Source organism: Chondrus crispus, genomic scaffold (genome assembly GCF_000350225.1).
Source record: "Chondrus crispus Stackhouse genomic scaffold, scaffold_27, whole genome shotgun sequence".
Classification (NCBI taxonomy): Eukaryota; Rhodophyta; class Florideophyceae; order Gigartinales; family Gigartinaceae; genus Chondrus; species Chondrus crispus.
The window spans coordinates 86,883-96,992 of NW_005179169.1; the positions used below are offsets into that span (position 1 = coordinate 86,883).

A 10,110-nucleotide genomic window follows, 5' to 3' on the forward strand; every position below is an offset into this window, starting at 1 on the left:
TACGGGCTCGACCTCATGGACAAAATCCAGCAGAGCACTTATTTCAGCTTTGGAGTAGTTTGCTGCGCCAACCCTTCCTCTTCTCTTCTTTGACCTGGGAATGACACACTCCTCGGACTCCAGCTCTACGGCTCCTCCTTCATGCTCCTCTCCGGTATCAAAGAGCCCACGTCCAGGCTTTTCGCCAACGATAGAAGTTCTCGTAGGACCTGTGCGTGTTGGACTCCGTCTCTTTCTCCCTGGTTCTGTTGTTTTCTGTCTCCCAGTACTATTCTGCCTCCCGATCCTCTCCCCAGAGCTTTCCATCCTCCCTTTTCCTACCACTTGAGGCATGCCTAGTGTGGTATAACTACCTTCGTCCCGACCACTGGGAAACGAGGGGGGTTAGAGATAAGGGAGCGCGCGCTGCTGGGTAACCCACGCGCGAACGCAAACCGTACGGAAGGACTCGAAAAGAGGGAAGGCTCACGGGGCCGGTGACGCGCAGCCGGTAGGTGGTGTTAGATCCGGACGGCCGGTCACGGGTTAGAAGCCTGAGACTAAAAGGGAAACCGGAACGGGATAGCAATTAGCCGTAAAGGGAAGGGAGGCGAGTCTGCCTCCCGTTTACTGGAACGGGGCAGGTGCCCCCGGTCTTAACCCCTAAGTGGGACGCCAGGACACCTGTCCCGTCCACAATTCCCCTAATCCTGTGTCTCGCACCTTCCCTTTCAACTTGTCGCTCCTCGCGCTCGTCTTCGATCCAACACGGACCGCAAATGCGTTTGTCCGAATTCTCCCCATCCTCCCGCGGAACTTGTCCACAAGCTGCATGCATCGGGAGCATGCATCTCACGCATGCATGATTACATGAGTACTACTCATTCTATTCAGGACGGAATTATCACCTAGTAGGTGACAATTCCGTCCTGAATAGAACAGGCCGGTTGAGCGCAGATACGAACCGCGGGCTGAATAGGGGTAGGATGGTGGGCGGCGGATGATGGGCCGGTTCCGGGGCCGGGCGACACCGCACCCTCCACATCAAAGGCCGGTATTGCACCGCGTCCAGTGCGAGCATCGCGCGGTGGAAGAGGCTGCGCCTGAGCAAATGCGGGAGCGATATACACAGCCCTGGGTAGGTAGCTCATTGCAAACAGGGAGCAGCAAAAGCGATTGCAAACACTCCAGTGCTGCGTTGCGAAGCGCGTATGCCGCGATAGCAGATGATTTTGCGAGCATGCTCTATCCATGTATTGCAAAATGGCGGGATTTGTGTGTGCATCGTTTTCGAAATAATACCGAAATTCGGTTTGGGGGGCAAAATGTTAATTTGAAATCGCGAAAAATGTGCGACCCCAGAGGTACATCTGATTGGCCTTATCGATGGCAGACTGGCGGACGAAGAATTCTTGAATGTCCGTCAAATTGGGCGAGCTCTGGCGTTCTTGCGGTAATTTATTCTCGAATGCACTCACTAACTACACCCGATCACGGCAATTAGCATAGTCCATATTAAATCTGAAGGCCACGTTTTTCGCTCTGCTACGAGAAGTAACCTGGTCCAGATTAATTTTGAATCCAGGTTGTTATATGCTGGAACAAAAAATAACATGGACCGCTGTGGACCGCGTTTCGGTAGCATGATCCAATGACGTCGGGGAAAGCAAGCGGTGCGGACTGCAGTGCGCACTGACCTTATCTTGAGACCGTGGCGGCGGTTTGAAGTGGCGATGAGACGTCTTTCTGGCTGATTACAGAATGATAGAACGTCCCAATGTGGCCTTGTGATCCAAAACTGAATCGACTTCTCTAAGCGCGATTTCCAGAATTAATCTGGTCCACATTATAAAGGAATCCGAGTTCGAGATACGACCAGATTAATTCTATGATCGGGTGTAGTTCGATACTGGGACAATAGAGAGTTTACGGTAGCGCCTTTCACGAATGATTTCTGCAATACGTAATACACGTTGCAGGCCAATTAAAGAAATCTACAATTTGGTGTGATGAAAGTTGCTGAAATGTGACCACATCGTGAAATCGTGTGAGAAACCCGGACTCAGGAACTGGCGCCGAACTAACCTATGCGTGCCCAACCTGGGCTCAATCTGACTGCCTGCCAGTCGCACTCACATCAACTCCGATCCAGAACCCATATCTCTCGTGGGCTTCCCTGCCCATCTAAAGATATGGCCCAGGTCGTTCAAGACGACGGACCTCCCGCTGTGGCAACGCTCATAGGAAATCCGTCTACTCCTTCTGATTGCGGAAGCATTTATGGGCCAAACTCAGCTGTTGCTACGTCCAAGCCTGTAGAGCCAACCAAAGCCGGAAGAAAGCCGAAAGTTTCCGCCAACGACGACCTGATCCTCACCCGCGAGGTTGCTGCAGCGAAGGCGCATATTGCTCGTTATGGTGAAGTTCAGCAGCGATTCAGAAAACCTGCTCAAAATGCTAATCTAAACCCCGCACTGGTTATTCCCGTCACGCACAAGAGCACACAGGATAGGTACAAAAAAGTACAAGACACTTTCGACAAGGGAGACAGCAAGAATCGGCTAATGTCGGGTGTAGGAGGGGAAGTAACAGAGCTAGAAGAGCTTCTAAGTAGTGTGAGAGATGCCAGGGAAGACCTCAATAATAAGCGTACAACCGAAAAGGATGTACTACGGGACGCCGAGCGCAAGAAAAAAGAGACAGGCGACGACCTTGTGCGCCGGTCTTTGAAACGCGGCGGCGATCGGGAGCTTCCAAGTGATTCCAGTCAGATTAAAGCGAAAAGCGTCGCGATATGTCAATTGCACCAGGAAGGCACCATCAAAGCGGCTTAGCAGAGTTTGGTGAGGCACTGCGAGAAAACGATATGAGTCGGATAGATCTAGAGCGCCAGCGTTTCGAATTCGAAAAAATGCGGTACGCCCAAGAGGTTAAGGATCGCGAAGTGGAAAGAATCGAGCGAAAAGAGGAACGAAAGGAGCAGAACGAAGTGGATTTGAAGAAGTTCAAAATGATGCTGGACATGATGCGCGGGACACGGTCAGATTAAATGCTTTAATGGGCTTTCAGAATCTTTTGGCAGATGTATGCCGGTCTTGAAGCCGATTACGGGACCTCATGCGTCATTATGGTGAAGATAACTTTGAAGGGATTGTAGACTACACGAAAAGTACTGTGAAATTCGGTTTGGGTATAAACAGTTCCGCATGTTTGTTAGTAAGCAACCAGCTATATAAAGCGTTCCGATGGATGCCTCGTTGACCCTCATTTTTCTTTTAAAGTCCAAGATAGTACAGTAACCTTTGACTTCTTTAAAAAACCACTCAACAGTAATTCGAGACTTTGCCATTGCCTCGTTAAACATTCTTTGATATTGGGATAAGTGCGAACTCTGGTACGGCACGGCCATGAAAACGGGTGGGTTGTAGCCTGAGTCGCCGTAAACAACGTACTGATCACCGTCTATATGGGGGAGACCTGGCATGCTTTCCTCTAAACCATTTATGAGATACAGCGTCCAGTCGTGGCGTCTGCCCTCGACAGGTCCAAAGAGGTGCAGGACGAGCGCACAAGGAGATGTGACTGCTTGGAATTTAATTGCGTGGTTCCGTTTGTGACCGCTGCATGCCACACGCTGCTTGAGTCCGTCTTGCGAAGGCCGAGCGATCGAAATATTGGTACCGTCTATGAAACCTAAGCAGTTGCAGAGCGCTTCGCCTTTATTCTCTACTGCCGCAGCGTATTATGCAGCATGCGCAGTGAGAAACTCGGCATCGATGTTCCCCTGTATACTGTGCGATCTCTGCCCGACAAAAGCCTCGATTCCCTCTCAGGAAATGTCTGAGAGCTGAGGCGTATGCTTCGAAAACAACATCTCGAGGTCTTTCCAGCGAGCTAGTGATGACACTCGGCGTAGCACAACGCACGCAACGAGGAAGCGTGTTACTGAATATCCGTTGCGTATGGTTCTGACCTGCATTTCTGGCCATGCAATAGCTTCTGCGATTTGGCTCAAGTCGCTGTGACGAAAGCGAAAGAGAGAAAGGCATGCATCTTCAGATATCATTTGCAATGTTGTACTGAAATTTGATAGAGATATCTCTCTGCATCTGCGCATGTACGTCATGTAGCAGTGATCCGCTTTAGCGTATTCTTGAGCTGCCAGTACCAAGGCTATGCTCAAGATAGATCTGTTGGCGCTGGTCTGCCTCCTTCGCGCTATAGTAGAGGCAGCCTGCAGCCAGTCATGCCTTCTTTCCGTAGTTCGAGCAGGTGTGTGATCGCGGAGCCGGTGGAAAGGCATGTTGGTGTCATGGATCAGGAACAGGGGAGGCCGTGATGAAAACGTGCCGTAATGGAAATACTCACGCCGCCTTTCTAGATCAGCCTACCGTAAATCCATTTCAAAGATAAAATTTTGGATGTGAATAATAAGTTGGGATAAATGCCATTTGTCCCAAGTGATTCTCACAATCGATACCGTAAACCCTAAAATATGTAGTCAAGAGGGCTTTTAGAACTAAGGACAGTGAGGCGTCTCTAAATAAATATTTTCATTTCGGCAGGGAGCACTCTTTGATTAAATTAATGGGATACTAGTTTTTGAAAATGTCATAAAAATAGACGACGACCATCGGGCCAATAGCATCCGAAAGCTGCTATTAACATGTTCGTCGTAAAAGTGTGGGTTTGTCCCTCATCAGTCTACAACGTTGCGAGGGTGGCAAAACGGAGACCTCACATACTTCGGAATGGAAAACGTGCCGTCATCCGCGGCGGCGGCCGTGCTGGGTGCCTCAGAATCTTTACCAGCAGGCTCTGCCCTTGTTCGTGGATATGATTTTGAAGGTGAAAAAGTTGACTACGATGCTCTCTTCGCTTCCTACGCTACGACGGGGTTCCAGGCAACAAATTTTGGGAAGGCAATCGATATCGTGAACCACATGGTGAGTTGTGCGGAGATGACAGTTTTGCATTCGTAGATACACTATCCCTATCCGTTGACATAATGTTTTAACTGACAATGTTCCCGTTTTATAACAGCTGGAATGGAAACCATCCGAAGAGCAAATCAAGAATGATGTTTCCCCAGGTGCAAAATGCAAGATATTCCTTGGGTACACATCCAACATGGTATCTGCTGGGATGCGGGAAACAATAAAGTTTCTCGTTAAATACAAGATGGTACGCTGCCTTAACCTCGAACAAAACATAGACGTGATGCTGCCATTTCTTTTCCAGTAGGTTGCTGACATTTTTCTATCTCTTTTCTGGCGTTATTTTCTTCGAACTCGGCAGGTTGATGTCCTCGTTTCTTCAGCGGGAGGCATAGAGGAAGACTTTATTAAGTGCCTTGGCCCAACCGGGGTCGGATCTTTCGACTTGAAAGGACACATCCTTCGCAAAAAGGGCTTGAACAGAATCGGAAACCTGTTGGTTCCGAACGACAACTATTGCAAGTTTGAAGACTGGGTCATGCCTATTTTGGACGAGGCACTAGAAATTCAAAAGAGCAAAGGGACGATATTTGCGCCATCAACGCTAATTCAATTGTTAGGAGAAAGGATTAACAACGAGGACTCAATATATTATTGGGCTGCAAAAAACAAAATTCCAGTGTTCTGCCCTGCGCTGACTGATGGGTCACTTGGTGATATGATATTCTTCCATTCATATAAGAAGCCTGGATTTATCGTCGATCTCGTGTCGGACATTCGGCGGATGAACCAGCATGCGATAAGAGCACCGTGCACTGGCATGATCATCTTGGGTGGCGGGGTTATCAAACACCATATTGCTAACGCCAACCTGATGCGAAACGGAGCAGACTATGCAGTTTACATGAATACAGGTCAGGAATATGACGGGTCTGACTCTGGAGCTTCGCCGGATGAGGCTGTGTCGTGGGGCAAAATAAGAATTAATGGGGAAAAGACAAAGGTGATGGCAGAAGCAACTCTTCTGTTCCCGATACTGGTCGCACAGACGTTTGCAAAACACCTCAAGCAAGGGGAGAAGTGATGAGTACGTTGCGAATACACAAGATAGCTGAGACTGGGATTGCATTTAGTAATGGCATACCTAGTCTGGACAGGGCAGCAATCGGGCATTGGTAAAGGTGAACAAGAAATGATAGCTATCATAGCACGGCAGTGCGGGGCACCAAGAGAATAACCTGCCCAAAAGGGACCTGAATGAGGAAAAAGACTGTTCAGTTTAAGGAGTAGATGGATCACTGATCTCCCTCTGGTCGTCCGACCTCAGCAAACACGGCCGAGACGGTCTCAGCGGAGGGTGAAATATCACCTAAGGAAAATTCTACCTTTGGTATATCCTGGTCAATAGAAATTTGGGGAGCCTTGGACATGAATTCACCTCCGAAGAATTTTTCAACAGTGGCAGAGGCGGAAGGAGCTGGTCCGGATTCATCGTCTGGTTTCACAGTAAGCTGACGGGCGAGATCGGGGTTAAGCGCGACAAACTCTTTGTCAAGTATCAAGTATGCGGTCTTGTCCCAGTCGCCGGCTGGAGGTCTCATCGAGATTTTCGGGGCAAGGTTACGAATCTTGGTGGGGAAATAGGCTTCGTACAGCTCTGTGCTAAGCACTTCTGGTTTGACGGGCTCGTCAGCGTCGGGGGCGGAGTACTTGTAGGTGGGGGTCTTCCAGAAGGCGACGGAGTCCGGGGAGTTAGCTTTCACATTTGCGACGGATGGGTTGATGGATTCCACAGCAACGGAGATTGATTCGTTGGCCGTCATGGAAATGACAGGGGCCATGTTACGGGTCTCGGGCGGAAAGTAGAAGTTCTTCGGGGTGACAGAGGGGGGACAAGGCTGGACGGGAGCGGGAGAGGACGCGACTTTGGAGATAGAGCGGAGAGCGATTTTGAGGGCCGTGTTGGCCAGAACGCTGGTGGCGTCGCCAGTCTTGGGGGGGATGGCGGCCCACTCCAAGGTGAGACGGGAGGTTTGCTCGTTGCCGGTGTTGACGACGACAATCTTGGGGGCGATTGAATCACCCATGGAACAGCGCGGAGTGCGGTGTGAGGAGGCATTGGGAAGCGCGAGGCTCAGGCCGGCGAAGGAAGTGGTGAAGGCGGGGGTCGACATCGTGGCAGGGAGGGTGGGGGGGGGGGCCAAAGGAGGGGGCTGTCAGAGGATGCAGATGGGGAGTGGACAGGGGCAGGGCGGGTGAGAGGCGGGATGGGGGGGCGGGATGAATATAGGGACGTGTACTGTGGACTGGTGGGGGTGAGTGAGGATTGGGGAGATTCTCTGAGGTACGATGGGAAATTTGTGGGAAATGGAAATATCTGCTGAAACCCTACTCTACTGTACAGCAGCGGTACAGTACTTGCTGAGATCATATCTCAACAGCGATGCCAGGTGTACAGCGATATGTGTTTACAGTGGGTACAGTGAAATAGCGGCGCTGCGGATACAAGGCACGCCTCGTGGATGTACACGTGGCTTGGGCGCCGTCGGTTATGTGCGCCAGAGGCGCCCTGGCGGGGACGCTCCTTTAAGCCTTTATCGATGATAGATGACGGTGATCAAACGTCATAACGGCTGCGTCATTGCTGCAGTTTTGAGCACCCTGTCTGCAGATACTGGCCCTCATTACACTCGTTCCCCAAACATCTTCATATTCCCTACACTACCTGGGTACGAACGGTTTACACCTCTACTTCTTGCCGCTCCCTTCCCACCTTCACCTCTCCCCCACCGTCTACCCGCTTCGCATCCTCGCTCCTCCTGATCCAGCCCTGCGGCCTCGGCGCCATCATGCCCTCTTCGTCCACCTCCGCCTCCTCCTCATCGCACCGCCTCCCCCAGCTTCGCACACGCTCCTCTACCTCCCTCTCTTCGCTCAACGCCCTCAGTCGCACCTCCTCCACCTCCAACCTCCATCGCCCCACTCGCTCCCCACTCAAGCGACACACAAAGCGTTTCTTCCGACTCTCTCGCCCCTTCTTCCTCCCGCTCATTCTTGTCATCTCGCTCCTCACTTTCATCCCCATCTCCCTCCCTTTCCTCTCCCTCCCCTCGCATAATTGTATTCTTGCCGCCCCGCCCCCCGTGCACCCGTATTCACACCAATTTCCCCATGCCAACAATTCCCTGCCTCCTGAACATCAGATCTCTCCTCTCCCAACCCGCGATCGCCTTCTAACTCTCGCTCCTCGTTATTCCGCTTACAAGCCGAAACCCCATTCCCTCGATCCAGACACCTCAACAGTGCTCTACACCATCCACGCCGTTCTCGTCTGCCATCCTACACAACCGTGCTGCGCGAATGATGTTGAGCCTTCCCTCGTCGCTCTCACCGAGCAAACTCTCCCGCTTTCTTCTCTCACCATCATCCATTCCTGCTCCTTCTCCTCCTCCATTCTCAAAAAGGCCCGCCCGTATTTCCCCTCCGTCTCTCATATGTTTTGCAGCAACACTGAGAACCTTCCGTTATGTCTGACTACCCATTTGGCCTCCGTACCTCCATCTCCTTTTGTTTTCGCTCTTGACTCCGCCACACTTCTCGAACCGACAGCTGTCGAGAAGCTATGGCTCTCGCTCGTCTTGCGCCCGCACATTCCTGCCATTCACTCCCGCGCGTACTCGTCTGCATCGTTGCTGCGAGCGAAAGAAGCCGATTCAGACTTTGAAGTTCGGAGCATTACGCCCAGCCCCGACCGTGCGTTGCACCCGTTGCCGTTGATGGTTAATTCGTCCTCTCTCCCCAGGGAGGCACCCAGTGATTCTCTCGCTTTCTTAATTAGTCTTGTTTCGCGCGCACGTGTGCTCAAGGAGGCATTGTACACTAGTCTCGCCGAGAGGCAAGACGGTCTGTCATTTGCCCATGTCGCAAAAGATCTAATGCCTCCGTTTATGTGGTCTGACCTGGCCTTTCACAAGTGGGCTGCACAGAAGGATGAGGATGAGGTCTACAACGATAAGCTCTACGGTTCGGGGAATCGTGGAGCGCCAGAGATGGAGTTGGGACCGGTACCGTTCCCGCAGCGGAACGAAAAGGTGCCTGTGAGCATCTTCCTGATCTTACCTTGGATGCAGATGGGCGGCAGTGAGAAGTGCATGTTGGATATAGCGGAAGCCGTTCACAAGAAGGGTTGGGCGCTTACGTTCGTGCTCACCATGCCCTCATGGAAGGAGGATGACATTGGAGAGCTTGCTCTCGAGAATCAGTGGTTGCATAAGGCCCTGGCGCTATCCGTCGATACATGGGATTTGCTTTCCTTGGGTCCACATGAAGCAACGGCCAGAACATACAGACACTTGCTCGAGTCGAGGCGCCCGGATTATTTGCTCATGGCCAACTCGAGGTGGGCCTATGCGAATAGCAAATTCTTAAAGCATATTGCGCCGGAAACTACAATTGTCGACTATAACCATATGATCCATATGAGCTGGGAAGGTGGAGGCTTGCCGCGATATGGCGCAAATAATTCAAAGTTCTTCGACCTTCATCTTACAGCATCGCAAAATGTTGCCGATTCTATGAAGGAATGGATCGACAAAAGCATCATGGATGCCAACCCTGAGAAAGTCCAAACGTGCTACGTAGGCACTGATGCTGCGAAGTTGCACAATGGTGCTGCGAGGACGAAGGCTCGTGCGCTTATGCGTGAGCGCTACGACATTTCAGATGACAAACTAGTCGTGCTCTTCGCTGGTCGTTTTGTTATTGACAAAGGCTTGGATGTAATCTCGGATGTCATCGAAAAGGTATCAAAAGAACCAAAAACGAAAGGCCGGTTTGTGTTTATGTTTGTCGGTAGTGGTGAAGAGGAATCGCGCTTGCAACCATATATGTCCACCAGAATTCAAGAGAAAGCACCGCGAGTTATCGTGGCACCTCCGGCTCAAGGGTTGCTGCAATTGAGGGATTACTACGCCTTATCGGATGTCTTTTTGCTTCCATCGGTGAACGAAGGAATAGCCCTCGTTGTCTACGAAGCCATGGCCGCGGGACTGTTAGTAATGACAACAGACGTCGGAGGACAAAAGGAGATCGTCACTTCTAAGACAGGCATTCTGCTACCCAACTATCGGAGCCTTTCACGGATGACTGCTCATACTCTAGACAAGCTGAGGGCGGTGGCCTACAATCCGAGCAT

General features: G+C 51.1%; 5 protein-coding genes; 4 read left to right on the top strand and 1 right to left on the bottom strand.

The window, feature by feature from the left end:
* Positions 1–4,730: 4,730 nt before the first annotated feature.
* CHC_T00005094001 (hypothetical protein) lies at positions 4,731–5,614 on the top strand. The gene is made up of 4 exons (XM_005716891.1): positions 4,731–4,925; positions 5,023–5,163; positions 5,278–5,451; positions 5,537–5,614. The coding sequence occupies exons 1-4, from the start codon at positions 4,731–4,733 to the stop codon at positions 5,612–5,614; spliced, it is 588 nt and encodes a 195-aa protein (XP_005716948.1).
* A 20-nt stretch (positions 5,615–5,634) lies between these two features.
* On the top strand, positions 5,635–6,000 carry CHC_T00005095001 (hypothetical protein). Its single transcript, XM_005716892.1, has one exon. The coding sequence runs from the start codon at positions 5,635–5,637 to the stop codon at positions 5,998–6,000; it is 366 nt and encodes a 121-aa protein (XP_005716949.1).
* Positions 6,001–6,032: 32 nt separating this feature from the next.
* Positions 6,033–7,090, bottom strand: CHC_T00005096001 (hypothetical protein). XM_005716893.1 is given in 2 exon segments: positions 6,033–6,211; positions 6,212–7,090. 1 exon segment carries the CDS (start codon positions 7,088–7,090, stop codon positions 6,212–6,214), a length of 879 nt encoding a protein of 292 aa, XP_005716950.1. The 3' UTR covers positions 6,033–6,211.
* A 175-nt stretch (positions 7,091–7,265) lies between these two features.
* Positions 7,266–7,520, top strand: CHC_T00005097001 (hypothetical protein). Its single transcript, XM_005716894.1, has one exon. It carries the CDS (start codon positions 7,266–7,268, stop codon positions 7,518–7,520), a length of 255 nt encoding a protein of 84 aa, XP_005716951.1.
* A 1,445-nt stretch (positions 7,521–8,965) lies between these two features.
* Positions 8,966–10,110, top strand: part of CHC_T00005098001 (hypothetical protein) — a 2,654-nt gene continuing 1,509 nt past the window's right edge. Inside the window, exon 1 of the mRNA XM_005716895.1 lies at positions 8,966–10,110. This exon is cut by the window's right edge and continues 1,249 nt beyond it. Coding sequence (XP_005716952.1) covers positions 8,966–10,110 — 1,145 coding nt within the window.